The sequence below is a fragment of the Lagopus muta genome, chromosome 5 (genome assembly GCF_023343835.1).
Source record: "Lagopus muta isolate bLagMut1 chromosome 5, bLagMut1 primary, whole genome shotgun sequence".
NCBI lineage: Eukaryota > Metazoa > Chordata > Aves > Galliformes > Phasianidae > Lagopus > Lagopus muta.
Window position 1 is genome coordinate 9,079,884 of NC_064437.1, and position 18,013 is coordinate 9,097,896.

Consider the following 18,013-nt stretch of genomic DNA (forward strand, 5'->3'; position numbering starts at 1 on the left):
GGGCAGGGCGTTTGTTTTTGCTCCCAGCGCTATCCAGACCCCGTGTCTGTATGTGGGGCTGTGTTCCACTTTGCTGGAGGGCCCCATATGCTCTGTGGGATGTGAGCTGGTGGCACGGTGACAGCTGTCCTTCTGCAGGTGGCCATCACCTGTTGGGGACTGTAGTGTCAGAGGTTTGTGCAGACTACAGAATCAGCTCTGGGCTGCAGAGCAGGGCTGGGTGTGGTAGCTATAAGCTGACCTGGCGTTAATGTAAATATTCCCAAACAATGCTGTTGCTCCTGTGGGTTCCTCTCTCTCCCCCCTTGCCATGTTTAAGTTCTGACTAAGCTTTTGTTAAATGTTTTGTGTAGAGTTTCTAGTTTATCTTAACTAGACCTGCTGCTGTGACAACTCACATCTAAACTGAGGCTAGACTTACGGCCCAGATGCCAGATGAACTTTGCTGTCACAGGCGTGTTGAATGGCTCTGGTCAGTGCAAAAACCCAGACTACACATGGTGAGGACCAGTTGTGGGAGAGTACAGCTTTTGGGATGTCCCACAATGTCGCGTGCCTCTGGTGCCAGACAGAGCTGTGTCCATGCCACAGAGCAGCACGAGTCAAGGTTCTGGACAAATGTTGATTTCAGACTACAGTTGATGCTGGAGTTGGACTTGGTGATCTTTGTGGGTCTCTTGCCACTCAGGTTATTCTGTGATTCTGTGATTTTCAGGCTGACACCTGTCTGAAGCAGGTTGATTGGTTATAAGGGCTGAGTTCCTCCAGCCTGGTTAGCCTCAAGTAGGGTCTGGCTTGGGATCCTGGTGGAGTAACTCTTTAAGGCAGTGTTTATGGCTTGTAATTTGTCTCGAAGGGTTTTATATATATGTACATATGGGTGTCCATGCGTGTGTATCCATACATTATTGCTCAGGAACGTTGTTTCCAATCCTTTCAACTTGTTCAGAAAGCAAACTAGGGAGAAACTGGCAGCGAGTCGGTGCAGCCTGCCAAGCATTGCAGACCAGAGAAGTGGTAAAACATAAACACTTTGGAGTTTATCCTCAAGATTTACACGGCGTGGCTGCTGAGGGCTGCACCTCCCCAGCAGCGCTTCTACTGCTGGCCGTGTGTGAGCAAGAGGGAGTGTGGGGCTGTCTGTCCGTCTGCCCCTGCCCTCCCAAGGTTAAACAACCTGTGTTGGATGCTCTGTTGGCTGCACAGTCTGAGCTTTGGTCAATGGCTGCGGAACAGGTCTGCTTCCCCCATCCCGTGCGCTAAAGTGAAAGCAGACCTCCTTGACACTTAATCAGATTTGAATGTGGTTTTTGGCGTGGCTTTAAAGAGACTGGCAGTGAATAGCTAGTTTTGATGCCATTTATTAAAAACCTCTGGTAGAATTTGTCTCAGAAAGCTTTTGTGCAAGCTGGCAAACGCGCAAGGGTTTGATGCAGTTAATGTATTTTAATCTCTCCCGCACCCCTTCTTCTCGTCTGTTGTTAACTGTGGGCCTCTCAGCTGTCTGCTGCCTTTTCTAGGGTGGTGGTAAGCTCCACAGAAACCTCTGTTCAAACGTGGCCTAAATGAGGTTCCAGGGGCATGGAGGAAAGTGGGCTTCCCTTGCGAGGAGGAAGGCCAGGCTGCATGGGCACCACGTAAGGCTCCACACAGAGGTGTCTCCACTGACCCCCCTTGTCCTCATCCTCATCGGGAGAGAGAAGAGGGCGGACGGATGCGAAATGTTGATCTTTGACCTCCTCAGTAGCATGCTTGTGGAATAGTCTCCTTGGGAAGGTCTGGGGTGTCTTCACTGCCCAGGGAGGTGGTGGAGTCACAGTTCCTGGAGGTGTTCAAGGAGATGTAGGTTTTAGGCGTGTGGCTTAGGGGGCAATATTGGTGGTAGGTGGATGGTTGAAACAGATGATTGGAGAGGTCTTTTCCAACCTTTATGATTCCATGATTCACCTAGCCTTGGCTCCAGCGTGAGAACAGTGGACGTTCAGTCTTTTCTCTCCAACTTTAACCCTCTTTTGTTCAATGCGTCCACCTTCTTTGGGCCCAGAGGACTTTCCCTTCCATCTGAGCCTATTTCTCGCCCTTCATCCACCTTGGAGAATTGTCGGGACATTTTTCACAGTTTGTGCCTGAAGGCGCTGCAGCCCCTCGCAGCATGGCAGGGGCTGTCAGGAGCACGGCTGAAGGACGATGACATTTTGTGCCAACAATTTGGGCAGTCCCTGGGCCCAGTGCATAGATCTTGCTGACAAGCAGCTCCCTGCCAGCTGTATTTTGGAGAAAGCTCACGTGTCACAGAGGGTTCGCAGGGGTCGCTCCCATCTCTGCTTTTTGTTCTCACTGTGCAGAAGAGCTTAAAGCTGTGGTCGTGCCCTGGAGCTCTGTGCCTGGTCGAGGGAATGAAGCTGGAGCTGTGTTGTATTTAATTTTATGTTGTTTGCTTCATCAAAGAAAAGAAAACCTGGCCTTTCTCTGCCCCCTCTTGCTCACGTGAGTTGTGGTGCGAATTCAGTGAGGGGGAGGTGCGGGTGAGGATTGCTCCCAGGAGGGAAGGAGGCTGAGAGACTCTTAAACAAACGAGAACCGAGCGGCTTTGCTCTTCCCTTGTGGTTTGGCTGTTAAATAAACTCACCGAGGAGGCTGGCTGCATGCGCGTGCTGGTACAGGAGTGTGTTTGTATGTGGGCTGGGTTCTGGATGGTAGTGAAGCCAGTGCAGCTCACAAGTCCGCTGCACAGTCAGTGGTCATACTTGGATGTCTGCCTGGTTGATTTCGGCTGAAGACAGCAAATGCTAGCTAATGCACGAGAACAGAGGAGCCTGAGTGGGTGCTGACCTCTCTTTCCCAGAAGACAGATGGAGGGTGCAGGGATTTCATCCTGGGGTGATGTGCTCCTTGAAAGAGTGATGCAGAAGTGGCCTTCACGCTGGCTGTGCGCACTTTCTAGAGCTTGCATGAGTGGTTGTGGTCAGAGCACAGCTAATGTCACCTTTCCCTATTTTCCTTTTCCCTTGCTAGGTTTCCACCTCAGTGGGACGGTGACAGAGCCAGCGACTGCGACAGAACCAGAGATGACCTACAAGGTGGCCATCAGCTTCGACCGCTGCAAAATCACATCGGTGACATGTGGCTGCGGGAACAAGGACATTTTTTACTGCGCCCACGTCGTGGCGCTTTCACTGTACAGGATCCGCAAGCCGGACCAGGTCAAACTCCGTCTTCCCATCTCAGAGACCCTTTTCCAGATGAACAGGGACCAGCTCCAGAAGTTTGTTCAGTATTTGATCACAGCACACCACACTGAGGTGTTGCCCACTGCCCAGAAGTTGGCTGATGAGATCCTGTCCTCCAACTCGGAAATCAACCAAGTGCATGGTAATTCCTTGTTCCTTCCTTGCTGGCTCAGCACTAATCCACTTGTTTGGAGCTGGGGCTGGTGGTCTTACAGTGGTGGTGGTGGCCGTTGTTTTGCCATGTTTGTTACTGGCAGTGTCAAACTGGTGGTAGAAGTGGGCTGAGGTACCACTCTGGTGTTGGCCACGTGTCCCGGTTCTGCCCTCTGTGGGAATGCAGTGTCAGGGCAATGGGGAGTAAGAGGACAGTGGGGACATGGCTCCTCCAGCACGTGGTGACGCTGTGTCAGCCTGGCCCTGCATCTTGCTAAGTCAGATGTGACCGAGCTGGCGGGAGATAAAGCTTTAATCTCCATGGGCGCTAATTTGCCCGTAATAAATGAGTGCTGCTGCCCTGACCTACTGCACAAAGGCAATGAAGGATGTTTCCTGGGGCTTTGTGTTTAAAGGGTGCTTTTGAACTTCCTCCTCTAGAAGTCACCAGCTGGGAGTTGGTGTCCATCCCAGCCTAGGATATGGTGAGTCCCCCTGGGGTCCCTTGGCCAGCACAAGGCAGTGCTCCTGCTGTGTCCTTCTGAGGAGCCCTGGAACTGAAGTTACCCAGGGCCTCCAACAATGAGCCGGTCTGCACCGCGCCTGTCCCTCCAGCTGTAAAGCGGAGATAATGAATACTTATCTGCCACGGAAGGGCGTTGTGGGGATTAACACATGCCTGTTAGCTGCTCTGAAGATGAAAAGCCCCATATGCAGCCTAAAATAGGATCTGAACTGGTTGCATCCACATGTAGCAGTGAGGCCAGGGGTCCATTTCCATCCTCCTGGTGATGGCAGCTCTGATCTCAAATGTTTTCCCTTACCTCCCTCTTGCTTATACCTTGGGAGAGGCTTTTGTATCCTCCACTGGGCCACATCTGCTGTGTGTGTGGTTGTGCTCTGAAATTAATGGTTTGGAGACGTTTCCTCATTTTTTGGTGTTAAAAAAAAAAGAAGAGCAAGAATCTGGTGAGGTCCATTCCCTCACTGAAGCTGAGATTGGGCAAGATCCCGCCTTCGCCATATTTTGAGGCTGCATTCTCCCAAGCAGAATGAAGAAAAGCTTTTAAGACCCTGAATATTTATTGTTCTGGAGTCAGCAAAAGGCTGGTGATTGAAGGCCTTACAAAGATACAGATGTTGGCTCTGGTTCAATATCTGCCTCTTGTTTTTACAAGTGGTTTTAAAAAACAAAGCAAAAATTCTCTGTCCTTTCAGACTCGTGTGGCTTCGTGCCCTCCAGCATGCAGTTTTGAACCGGCAGAGCCACATGCGCCTCACCCTATGGGGAAGGTCTGACAGCTGTGTGGCAGCCCCACCAGCAAGCCAGCTCCTCTGTGAGCAGAAGCGCACCCTGACCTCAGCCTGGGGAGGGATGTGGTAGATGCACACTAGAGTGATATAAAACTATTGGATTATAGAGTCATAGAACCATTAAGGGTGGAAAAGACCTGTATGATCATCTAGTCCAACCATCAAAGCCAACAGGACCATGCCCCTCAAGCCATGTCCATCAGATGTCCCAACCCATGGAAAGAAAGGCTCAAAAAAGCCCCACCTTCAGGTTCAGAGTGTGGCTTTGGCTCTTGACTCCAGATGTTGCCAGCTTTTCCCTCCCCGTCCTGCCAATAAAGCCCCAACCATGTGGTAGAGGATTGCTGTGCATGGGGCTCTGGATGTCAGAGCAATCCAGCAGCTCTGCTGGGGCTCCCACTGGATGGGATCCAAGCCTACCCCACATCTCGCCTTTCCTAGCTGCAGTTTACGCTTTCAGTGAAGGTCCCTGATCCTGGGATTTGAAATCTTTTAGATGCTTTAAATAGTGCTTTATGTGCTTACGTGCATGTTTCTTGGTCTTGACTGGGTCAGGCTCTTGGGGTCACAGCTTTGTTCACCTCTGGGTTGAGGCCAGGGTGTCTTTTGGCTGCAGCTCTGCAACATGAACTAACCCAGCATGTGCCCAGCAACTGAGGTTACTGCACCATGAAGCAAGAGCAGCCCTCTCTAGAAATTATTTTTAACTTCTTTCATTTCTTCTAAGGAAAGGTCTTTCAGTTTTGGTTTGGGTTTCAGTCTGGTGAACACAGGGCTGCTCCTTCTGTGTTGGTGGTTGGGATGAGGGGTGGGGGAGCAGATGCTGCAGCACAGGGGCATCTATGGAAGTTCAGTTGGATATTATGAGAAATTTCTATTCAGAAAGAGCAGTGATGCAGTGGCACAGGCTGCCTAGGGAGGTGGTGGGTTCACCGTCCCTGGAGGTGTTCAAGGAGCACGGAGATGTGGCACTGGGGGATGTGGTCAGTGGGCACGGTGGGGTGGGGTTGGACTGGGTGATCTTAGAGGTCTTTCCAACCTCAATGCTTCTATGAACGTCCCTGTTGTATCGTGTCTGCTTCAGAAACAGTGCTGCCCTCTCCGTTCAGAGCTGCTCTTTGCTCCTTCTGTAGTGCCCGAGCAGCACAGAAGGCTGCAGGCAGCCGCCCACAAGGCTCGCAGTAGGGTATGAGACCTTTGCTCCTTGCAGGAGTGTGCACGCACGTGCTGCTCTCCTGGGCTGCCTTCCTAGAAGGAAATGCAAACTATCCAGTAACGATGCAGCCTCGGAGCGCAGCCAAAGTGCTCGCTCGTTCTCTCAGGGTTCAGTTGGAGCAGCAAGGCTAGGTGTGCCTGGCTGTCTGCTTCCCACTTGACCTCTGCGTGCTGAAGTAGGTCACGTTTCTGTTCTGGCAGATCACTGCAAAGGGCAGCGCACTCAGAGCGCGCGTCTCACGTATCGCCCTCCTCCGCTCGCGGCCTCTGAAGTGGCAGCTCGAAATGAGACCACAGTGCTGCTTCCTCCCTTGTTTCTGCATGGCTTTCTGGCTCACCACAAGGCTGAGGGCTGTCATTACACCAGCAAAATGCTCTGGCCTTTCCTAGGGGCAGCCAGACCCCCGCAGTTAGCAGTGTGCTCTCAAGCCTGTTTTCATTGCTCTCACCAGCAGTGTTATGAAAGCTCATTGCCTGCCTGGGCGAGTTCAGCCTCTGTCCTGGACAGTCATGCACTTGCAGGTGAGGTGTGTGGGGAAAGCTGAAGAACAAGGAGTTAAACTCCAGAATGAATTGGGTTTGGTCTGGGAGTTGCATGGCAGCCATAAGAGGTGCTGGGAGGTTTAACCAGGATCTCCAGGGCAGCTTCAAGACTTTACTCCAATGGAAATGATGGGCATTAGAAGTCTGCAGAGCCGTGCCATCGCGTCCCCATGGCCCACAGTGGGACCACAGCTGTGATGGGCACAGTGCCACTGCTGGCAGCTACTTTGGTCCCAGGAGCTGAGGGGTTTCACTCCCTCGATTGCTGTCAGATGTCTCTGCCTCTTCAGGCTGCCTCCATTCAATCTGCCTCCACTTAAAAATGGAACGGGAGGCTTGGGAGGCTCAGTGGAGCTTGGTTCCTTTCTCCCTCGCTTCGCCGCTATTTTTACCCCTTGTTAGAGTTCATTTCCTTTCTGGTGCCTGGTTATTTTCTCTTTGAGGTTTCTGTTGTTTGTTTATTTGTCCGTATCCTCCCCCTCTGCTCCCTCTCCGTTCTGGGTGGCTCTTCCTTCACTCCTGGTTTCTATCCAAATGCTGGAGACACAGCCTGGAGGCTTTTGGCAGCGCCACATGCAGTCATGAGACGGCTTCTGTGAACTGCTCCATGGTCCAGAAGCTCACCAGGACCAGGATGGGTGCGTTTGGCTCTTCTGCCCAGACCTGGGAGACCTCAGTGTGAGCCATGGGCATCCCAGTGCTTCTTCAGCCCCAGAAACATGCCCCCCTCCAGGAGCTTTGCTTTTCTTCACCTTCCACAGCTAACTTCTGAGCAAGGTGTTAGATTTTCCATGTCTGCCTTTGTTCCGCTTTCTCCCCCGTTGATTTTTTCCAGCCCTTATTTTCCACTCTTCGCATCCCCTCTGGCTGGGTTTCTCTTGGGTGCCAAATAGTTAAGTGCTGAGCCCATGACGAGGGAGAGGTCCTAGCTGCCCTGATTGATGGCATTTTTATCTGTGTTTCTACAGCCTGTGCAAATGGGTTTGTGAAACACTCTTTCCACTCAGGATGTATGCTGGTGTTTCCTTAAATCTGAATCCCGCAGGACAAAGATCAAGCGCATCTGAAACAGGCTCTTTGGAGCAGGAATGCTGCTATATGAGAAACGTGTTACGCAGGCTGGGGGCTGTGTTACATGCCGTTCCCTGCTAGTTTGGAGCAGAGACATGGAATTGCTCATCAGCTACGTCATGGCATGCCATGGGGACGCCACCACGGTGCAAACGTTGGCAATGGGAAGTGGGCAAATCCTGCCATGAATATTTAAACGCCACGCAAATCCTCTTGTTTGCTCTTAAATGTTGATCCAGCTCCCCGGTGTAATTGGGTAGCCCATTATCTGCCTGTTTGTGCGGCGTGTGTGGGAATCTGATATTACAACCCTCTGTATGAATCTTTTATGGGAGAGCAAAATAAATTTACGAGTAAACGTGGGTTTTATTTGGAGTGACGAGAGCTGTGTTGCTAATTTAGCTGTGGTCAGAACCCAAACGTGAGAAGTGCTCAATGTGTTGTGTGGGAGGAGGAGATTTTATTTAGCTCCACGCTTCTTTCCGTGCAGTCTGCGCTTTCCGCTGCATGCTAACACTGGGGTTAGCCTGGGAACCCTGCAGAAACACTGCTTCTTTGTGCATCTCACTGAGCCTCTGCTTTGAGCTGTCCCAGTGCCCTTGATGAGGAGCGAGCTGAGAATTTGTGCATGGGTCGTCAGGTGTCTGCACCCTGTAGCTATGGACAGATGACCCCGTGGAGGCTGATGAGGCGACCTGGCTGATCTGGATAGCTGGGAGGAGCGGGCAGGCTGCTTGGAGGAGGATATTAAGAGCACAAGCATCTCAGCAACCCCGGTGATGGGGGCCGGATAAGCATTCGTGGCAGACAGATTAGTCATCGGTTCCTGATACGGGATAATCACTGGCTTGTCTGCTCTTTATCTGCAAGGGGGAGCGAAGATAAGGACGGACTTGGGGGAGGGAAAGAAGAGACACAGAGAAGCTGAGATGCGCTGTTGTGCTGCCTTATGACAGCGGGGAGCAGGGCTGGGTCACGTGGAGCTGGTTCCCTCCTTCCCAGCACAGGGCTGTGGGCGAAAGCGGTTTCCTTTCTGCTGCTTCAGATCCTGTCCCAATTACGTTGTTCTGTCAACTATAAGTTATTCCGCAGAGGGAGCAGCAGCAGCATCCTCTCCCTCCAGCGCGGTACGGGCAGCGCCTGGGGCCTGCTGGAACAGCTCTCAGGCAGCGATTATTAGCAGAAATTAAAGGAATTTTGTAAAGGACATTAAATACAAATAGCTGTATCTTTTTGGGTCAGGAGCACTCTCAGCCTTTGCCGGAGGAGCAAAACCCCTCCGGTTGATGTCCTCTCATTTATAAGCCAAGAAGAGACAGTCGCCTCGCTGAGCAGTGTGGAGCTGCCTTTCCATGAGCTGCACTTCAGCTCTTGGCTCCACATCTCTCAGCCAGTGCTGGGGTGTGTACCCAAAGCAGCAAGGAGTGGTGGAAGAAGAGATGGCTGCTCCCCAACTGGGGCCCACTGAAGTGTCCTTGTAGCACTTTGGGCTGGGCTCCTGGCCCCTCCTGGAGCCGTATTTCTGCCTGCCCCTTGTGCTCATGAAGCTGAAGGTGTTGCTAGGAGGTAGAAAAGCCCTTGGGAAAAATGGGAATTAAAAGGGGCAAGGAAGGCTCAGGAAGGATCCATGCATCCTTCATCCAAGAATACCTCTGTGAGATTGCTTCCAAGAGATAGGAAAGGTTTACAGGATCAGCTTTATGGATGCTGAAACAAATCCACAATGTGCAGCAAGAGGAGAACCACAGACAATCCAAGGGGACGCAGAAGGCTCAGGGCTGTGCAGCTGCTGTGCCTCAGCATGGGGTATAGCAGTAGGAGAGGAATGGCCTTCACTGTTGTCCTCCCAAGCATCACCCACTGTGTCTTTCACTGGTGGTGAAAGCTGGGCCAGAATAGACGTTGCTTGGTGCTACCCTAGACTCATTAGGAGGGATGAGCGGAGTTGTAGGCATTAATGCTGTGCTCAAGATCTCTCTTCATGGTTGCTGCTGCTGCCACCACCATGGGAGGGGAGCCTGATGTTGTTGGTGGGAGGGTTGGTTTGCTCTCACTTGAGCTGATAAAAGAGATGGGCCATTTCGTGCTCTCCATGATTGCTAGCTCTGCTGCTACAAACCTCATTGTCTCTTTTTCCTCTTTCCCTGTCCCCCAGGCGCTCCTGACCCTACTGCTGGGGCCAGCATTGACGATGAGAACTGCTGGCACCTGGATGAAGAGCAGGTCCGAGAACAGGTGAAGCTGTTCCTATCTCAGGGAGGGTACTACGGCTCGGGGAAACAGCTCAACTCCATGTTCGCCAAGGTGAGGAGGAGCCAGCCCTGCTCCCTTTCCTGCTGCACTCTGCATGGCGCGTCACGTAGCAGGCAGCCCGCTGGCTGCCCTGGCACAGTGCCCATCACAGCTGGGAATCTCTGCTCCAGTGCCTTCTCTCCTGGCCACTGAGCTGGCAGTTGTAATCCTGGCTCAGGGTCAGGCAGAGTCCCTGCTTCTCACACAGTGGTTCTTCATGAATCAGGGCTTTTCCCCCCATCTCTTTGTTAGCATGGTGGAGGGAAATCCACTATGGCCATCCAGCTAGAGTGAGGGAGTTGGCATCTAGGTGACCTCATCCAGGAGTTGGACCTGATGATCCTTATGGGTCCCTTCCAACTTGGGATATTCTGTGACTGTCTTAGACACCTCCAGGGGATCATGGCTTGTCTCACAAAGAGCCTTCTCTCTGTCCTTTCCAGGTCCGGGAGATGCTGCGCATGAGGGACTCCAACGGGGCCAGGATGCTGACACTGATAACGGAGCAGTTCATGGCCGACCCTCGGCTCTCCCTCTGGAGGCAGCAGGGGACGGGCATAACAGAGAAGTGTCGGCAGCTCTGGGATGAGCTGGGTAAGGGCCACCAGGAGCAGCAGCGGGATGAGCGGGGCTGCTGAGACTGCACGCCTTGTTCTATTAGATTTTGGAGCTCATCCAGAGCTCACCCTAGTTTCCCAGCCAAATCCTGGTGGGACAGCTGGATCAGGACCAAACTGCACATTTCAGCACCTTAAACAAACCAGCTCCTCTCCTGCAAAGGAGCCAGGGTTGATATGTTTGCAGGGTGGCTTGTGCCATGTTTGCAGCATCTTGAAGCATGTGCTGTAGTAAGACATAGAAATGGCAATGCCTTGGTGCCAGAAGAAGCCCCTTGTGTTTCTGTGCTTCAGAAAGAGGATGTCTTGTCCTAGCAAACAAATGGTTTCCAGAGTGAGTGGGAGGGATGGGCAGTGCAGAGCCTGGCTTTAAGAGAAATACAACTCTGGATAATTCTAACTAAGCACCTTAGACACCAGCTCAACTGGCTGATGATGTAATATTATTAGAATAAAACATTAAGATGACGTGAGCCTGGAGGGGATGGCTGTGTGGTGGAGTTGACCCAACAGTCATGGGCTCTCCTGGATGTATGGGGAATAGTTTGACTTGTGCCATGGATTCACTGTGAGTCTGAGCTGTTCTGCTGCCTGGTGGTGGGAAATGCTGTGTAAAGGGCTGGACCAGCTCACGGGCTGGGACCAAAGAGATGTTATAGAGCTAGAAGGATGAGGGTGGTCCATGGTCTGGAGCCACACCTGTACGAGGAAGACCTCTGTGGGTCAATGTGCTTCAGTGTGCAGGGGAGACTCAGGGAAGGTGTACTGCACATGTAAAATCAGGAATGGCTCATGAAATTGCCAAGGAGGTGAGCACAGGGCAAGTGGAGGTGTTTGAATCAGGCAGAAGGCGTTTCTTATCAGCGTGATAGAAATTGACTTTGTGGCATGGTGAAGCTAATGTGATGGGAATCTCTGAGGCTGAAAGCTTGGAGGAGGATGAAAATTATTTGGAAAAAAAGGAGAGAAAAGGGCTGTTGAGTATAGATGCCACTTCTCTTTCAAGAAGTTCTTGAGTCACAGATTGTGGGAGGGTGGACAGTGGAGTATCTCTGCAAATTTGCCTGCTCTTATGGTTTTCCTTATACGCCTGTCCCTGCTGTGGGAAACAAGAAGCCAGGTAGGAGGTCTCAGTGGCTGGAGCAGAAACTTCTGGAGTTCATCAGTTGCCATGCTGTCAGAGCAGTAGTGTGGTGAAGCCATTGTTTTTCTGATGTAGCTCAAGAATTCCCTCCCGAAATTCACACTGCCCTACATGGTCTTGTCTGCAAAATAGTTGATAACCGGCAGTCGGCTGCCAGGCTGCTTTGGCTTTCAAAATGTCCTTGGCACAGTCTGTCTGCGTGGTGGGCTGGGGTTGGAAGCCTCCTCACGGCAGCAGTGCAGGAATGGCACAGACGAGGGGCTGGGCGAGGAGGGATGCCTTGCTCCTGCCTGCGGTTCCCTGGATGGAAATAAACACACGAGCTCTGCAGAGCTGATCCTGGCCTGCCTGCCAGAAAGATATTTCCAGGATTTGGAATGGCTAGATACTCAAGAATCCTAGAGAGGTGGCCAAATGCACCACGCCAGAATTTCCACATGGAGGAAAGCAAACACATCTGTGAAACGTGGTTGTATGGGTGTCTAGGCAGGCCTGGATGCAGCAGTTTGCCCTGAACTGCAGATGATTGAGATGGTGTCGGCACGGTGCTCAGGGACAAGTGATCAACTCCATGTCAGGGATGCCAAAGCTGCACCAGCACTGCTGAACATTATCAAATGGAGAGGGCAGGAGGGGAGATAACCTATGCCAGATGCTGCAACCAGCCCCAGACATTATTTTGGGCAAGCATTTAATAACGAATCATCGATTTTAACAAAGACTGCATCACCAACTTGTGTGGGATTGGAAGATCAGCCCTAAAGAAGATTGTGGATTTATACCGGGTAAAATGTAAAGGATTTTGCAGGATTTCAGAGTTTTAAAAAAAGAAATAAAAGGCGTCGTTTGCATGTGTGTGTGCTGCCAACTGAGCATCTATTGCCCCGTCTGCTGGGGAGCCAAGGGAAGACCCGCTGGATAGGGAGCTGTGCGGCGTGGGAGTATTTGCCCTGGCGCATTACTACTTATGATTAAAGCCTAATTACAAAAAATAGACGAAAAACCAGCTGAAGTGCAGCCTGACCTTAATCTGCCTGGAGACGGGTTTATTTATCTCAGCCACTTGTTTACAGTGGGGAATTTCAGGAGATTAGGCCAGGGAGCGACCCTGTGGGAAACGGGAGAATTTCTTTGATGGCTTGGAAACTTCAGTGCAGGATCCGAGTGCCTGCCCTCCCTGGGGCCAGCAGCAGGGACGCTGGGGTGGGAAGGCTCCTGTGACCCCCCCTTTCTACCCAGCCCTGCAATCAAAAAGCATTTTTGTTCAGAGGCTTAGCTTAATCGTGATCTGCCTTTTTGTTCCCCACTTAACCTTCTGCTGTCGGAAAGTTCAGATGAAGGTTCTCTGCAGCATGTGAGACACCAAGTCTGACCCAGCTCAGCGTATCGGCTCAGGACAGGAGTCAGTCATGCTCTCACTTGGCCAAAGGACTTCCAAAACCCAACTTTTCCATTTCCCAGACTGCTACCTCAGTGCTTCTCTCCTGAGACAGATGTGAATCCCTCTCCCCAGCTTGTCCCCATCCCATCTTCCCTTCTACAGGAGAGCCTGGGGGCACGCTATTTTGGCAGCCAAAGGGTACCTTGGAGGGTTCACAAAAATAGCCTGTGAAGACATGAGGATCCCTATAGGGGATTGTCCCAGTGCAGCAACAGGAGCCAAAACTCACCGGCCGCATCGTGTTCTTGGCTGCGACAGAGCAGGGTCACCAAGCCCCATCACTAAACCTCGCTGCCTCCCCAGGCTGAGAAACAACTGAGAGACAACTGTGCAAGATGTTGTACCACTGCTCGTGTACCCCAGAGCTCTGCGGGGCCCAGAGCACAGGGCAGGGCATTGCCACGGCCAAAGCCTGATGGTGCTGTGGTGGATCTGCCATTGGGCACCTTTGCTTGTGCCAAGAAGAGCTCTGGCTGCCAGGCATCACACCGAGCTCTGGGTTCCTCTGCTGCGGTCTGGGGGGCTGCTGGGGATTTAAAAAAAAAAAAAAGAGAGAGAGAAAAAAAGAGAGAGAAAGGAAGAAAATACACCAAATCTCCTTTATAAATAGTTGAATGCAAATGGCCCGAAGAACAATGGCAGATGAAATAGCATTCTGAGCGGGCTTTAAAGCGCTGGGAACGTGGGTAGGATCAAAATCAGGTTAGTCTTTGGAGATACAGACTCTGCAGCTTGCCAGGATGTTTTTAAGCACGCTTTGATGTGTAGTTCAAACAGTAGATTTGTCCTGGCAGACAGAAGCACTCACAAATTCATACACAGCCGGTCTCCTCTTCCCTCCTCCCCACTGTCCCCCATCTCATGAGATTATAATTTAGCTTCATTACAGAGGAGTTTTACTTTTATTTGAAAGCTGTCTAAATCCCCCTCCTGGGTCTGTGCATTGTGCTGCTGTGAGTTTATGGATGCTGAGAAAACGTTGCAGGCGGTGGGAAGGCAGCGGCCGGGCGGTGCAGGGGAGCACAGCACATCCCTCACCTCTCGGCTTTGTTTAGGGGCGCTGTGGGTGTGCGTCGTGCTGAACCCTCACTGCAAGCTGGAAGAGAAATCCTCCTGGCTTCGGCAGCTGCGCAAGTGGGGCGAGATGGACGTGTGTCCCCTCGAAGATGGCAATTATGGCAACGAGCTTCCCAACATCACCAATGCGCTCACGCAGAGCTCCAGCCACAGCCAAGGTGAGTTCGGGAATCTGCCAAAAAAATGCATTTCTGTAAGGGAGAGATTCTTTGGTTTGAGGGGAATGGGGTTGTGTTTTCAGAAGTTTGCTTCTCGCAAGGTTCTGAGTGGTGCTGCTTGGAGGAGGACAGCTCATGCTTGGTGCTGTGCTCATAGAGACCCAACTCGGCGTGCTGCTGGGTGCTGGCACATGGGCTGAGCAGGCACCGAGTGCTGGCTCAGGGCTGCTCCCACTGACGTCAATGGGAATCTCACCCTGGGAGCAGTTGGACCGTGATTAATGCTTTGAAAAATCCCCTCCACCCCCCAGAATAAATCCCAGCACAGGGCTCTGGGGAGCTATGGGGCCATCAGCTGGGCCGTCCATTCTGAAGCTGGTTTGGGGGCATACACGTGGCTCCTGGTTCTGCTTCCTGTGATGGTGTCAGCCCTGAGCAGAATGGCATCCTGGGTTTTCCTGGTCACTGGCACTGCTTGAATTGTTGCGGAGCTGAACTTTGAAGCCCGTGCTAAAAGATGGAAGTGGCACTGAGGGACATGGTTAGTGGGCATGGTGGCAATGGACTGGCAGTTGGATTAGGTGATCTTAGTGGTCTTTTCCAACCTTAACGGACTCTGTGATTCTATGAAAGCAAGAAGCGAGGTGGAGCAGAGCCCCTTCCTTTGGCCCGAGATAGACATTAATTGAAACTCACTGCTCTCGCAGTGCCTCCATCTGCTGCATGAGAATTGGCTGTGGGTTTGTTACACATAGCCATGGAGCAAACTGCTGCTGTCCCTGGCCGCACGCCGGGCATCCCATGTGCACATCGCAGGCCGGGAGCAGCTCGCCTTACAGCTGGCCTCGCTCCAGCTCTACATGGCCAGGATTGCCTAGTGCTCCCAGCCCCGCTGCTCTTCGGGGCTGGTCACATTCTGGGATGTGTGCACGGTGTTTCCAGAGTGCCTAGGATGAAAACAGAGCTGGGATGTATCCTAGGGCTGGTGGTTATGGGTATGCAAATAACGCAGTGAATTGCTGCCAGCCTCCTTTATTACTGTCAGGCAACGGCTGATTGCCGAAATCCTTCCTGCCCAACTCAACCTGGCGGAGGGTCGGTGCTCTATGCACAAACACCTGTTTAATTTCTATCCACCTCGGGGTGCCTGCAGCATTCAGGCTAATTGCTTGTTACCATCGCTTCCAGAGCGTGTTTACCCAACCTCCTGGCTCAGCACTGAGCGGAGCCCTTTGTTTTCCCCTCCCTGACGCGTCTATCTGCAGGACCTCGCGTTCCGCGTTGCACTGCGATCGAGGCTCCCTGTTTTGCAACGCACGGCTGCTTTTTGCCCTCCTGTTCCAGCGTGGCTGGGCGATAGCAGGAGGGCTGCAGACAGCCCAACAAAGCACCCGGCTGCTCTGTCTGGATGGGGTGAAAACCTCCTCCTGCCCTGCAGCTCCCAGACGGGAAGCGAGCGCTACCTGCTCCCACTGTCTGCGAGAAACAATAGCCCAACAGGAGAACAATAGCCCAGCAGAAATGTCAGCTAGATGAGCCAGACCATGCAACTGCTAGATACATCAGAGAGCAATAAGCAGCAGCTGGATTTGTTGCAAGCCTCAGCCCCGTTGTATGGGCAAACCTCTGTGTAGAGAGGGGTCACATGCATGGGCATAAGTCTAGCAAGCAGGCTGTTCTGGTTTTTTTCTTCCATTAATACACAGCACGCCTCATTAATGCATTAATACGTAACGAGCTTTATTGTTTTGGGTTGCATACAAGCATTCAATAGCTTTGAAAATGACATTTTGGTTGCAGAGCAGCTGTGTGAAGGAGCACAACCATTGCTGCAGGGAAGCAGTGGGGTTCAAGACAATGGATGCCCTCTCCTTCCTTCCCAGTTCTCTTGCACATACTGTGGTGTTTACTGGGAGGGGTGATGGTCACCCCAATTTGCCCCGATGCCAGTGACATGCTCAGGGCTTCCTTTCAAGCCTGTCAAGGTGCAAGGTGACCCTGGGGCCGAGGAAGGGGACGTGGTTTGGTGGGCATGGTGGCGATGGGTTGGTGATTGAATCGATGACCTTGGAGGTCTTTTCCAACCTTAATGATTCCATAAGGTGCAGGAGGGTCCCACCGCTGCCCCATGGCTCTGACGATTTTTCTCTTTGCAGACTCACTGGCCAGGCCCAGACGAACCGTGTTCACCCGTGCCATTGAGGGCTGTGACCTGCACTGGCAGGACAGCCACCTGCAGCGCATCATCAGCAGTGACTTCTACGTGTCCCCTGCCTACCAGCGGGAAGGCGAGAGTCTGCTCTTCAACTCCCAGGGGCAGCCGCTGTGGCTCGGTAAGCATCCAAGCAGCAGCTCCAGCGTGGCCTGGGTGGATGGGTTGGCTTGCTCATGGAAAAGAACCACCCGAAGCATCAAAGGAGTTTTACTACCCTGCATCCTTGCAAGGTTCAGCGTTATAAATTGAAAATATCTCGGCAACCTAAACTTTAAAACCTCAGTAACTAAGTATGTCAGGATGAGAGCAGGTGAGACGGGAGGCTTATGGGTTCCTTGTAACCATCACCACTCAGACTGACCCCAGAAAAGATGTGAGCCCTCGCATTTCTGGGAGTGTAGACGCCTCATCTGCACAGCAAAGGAGAATGTACAGATATTGAAAGGCCAGAGCCCACCACTGCTCTGTCCTTTGCTGGCATAGGTAGAGCAGGAGAGGGCATTTCTACTCTGGGATGGATTTCCCTTAGCAGCTGTAGGTGGTGGCATGGGGCTGGTGCTTCCATGGACTGGATCTAGAATAGATGTGATGAACACATCTCCATTTCTGTGGCACAGACTCTGGTGAGCCTTTAGGCATAGCTGGTTGACACAATCACCTTGATTTTGGCTTTAGTGCTTTTGCTTCCTTGGTGCCCCTTCAGGGAACTTGTGCTGGGACAGGAGTGAGGTTTGTCAGCAGCTTGCATGATGAATTCAGTGAGAAGCTGAGTGTTTCATCCATTTAGCGAAAGGAGTGAACAACAAGAAGGTCTCTCATAGATGTGTTTGTTCTTAAACCTCTTCCTCATGTTCCTTGCTAGTGACCTCTGGGATGTGGAAACCTCATTTGTGGAGGTGGCTGTCTGCATTTCCAAAGCTCTCTGGTCTTTTCCAGGAATAGAAAGGATCCTTCTGCCATAACTTTAGATCTTCTGTGCTTGCCTTTTTTTTTCTTTTTCCCCTTGGTAGGACATTCTGCAAGAAAATGGGATTTTTGCTGCTTGTTATGCGGCATGTCATGTCATCTGCTCCTGCTAATTTCTCACTCAGTCATAATCCTCTCCACAGTTGCTTGTGATTTCAGGTGAGCAATGAGCAGCAGGAGCAGATGAATTTCTAAGCAACTTTGAGTCTTGGGGGTTTCACGCAACTGTTCCTAATAATAAAACACCAGGTAGGAGGGCTGTGGAAGAGATGAGGTCTCTATGGAGTTCACTCCGTGCAGCAGTCATAGAAGCAGTTCAGAATGTCATCCCAAATCTGCCAGTGTCCCCAACACAGAGATGAACGCACTTTGCCACTGCTTCCCCTAGATACAGTTTGTGGGGGGTCAGGATTTAGGGGCTGCTGCAGGCTGGACGTGGGGAGAAGTCCCATGAGTATTCCCAGTAGGCATCCCAGCCAGGTGCAGTGGGAGAGTGAGGACATACAGGCTTGCAGCTGGGGTGTGGGGCAGACGAGTAGAAGATGCCCTGAAGCCTGGTGCTGTCAGGTTTTCTTCC

At 51.9% G+C, this 18,013-nt stretch overlaps 2 protein-coding genes across 2 annotated transcripts in view; one reads left to right on the forward strand and one right to left on the reverse strand.

The window, feature by feature from the left end:
• AKR1A1 (aldo-keto reductase family 1 member A1) overlaps nt 1–18,013 on the reverse strand; it is a 357,612-nt gene that overhangs the window by 205,963 nt on the left and 133,636 nt on the right. The window lies entirely within an intron of this gene.
• ZSWIM5 (zinc finger SWIM-type containing 5) overlaps nt 1–18,013 on the forward strand; it is an 81,830-nt gene that overhangs the window by 57,885 nt on the left and 5,932 nt on the right. The window contains 5 exon segments of the mRNA XM_048944975.1: nt 3,016–3,372; nt 9,682–9,830; nt 10,262–10,412; nt 14,076–14,255; nt 16,412–16,588. Of these exon segments, the coding sequence (XP_048800932.1) occupies nt 3,016–3,372; nt 9,682–9,830; nt 10,262–10,412; nt 14,076–14,255; nt 16,412–16,588 (1,014 nt within the window).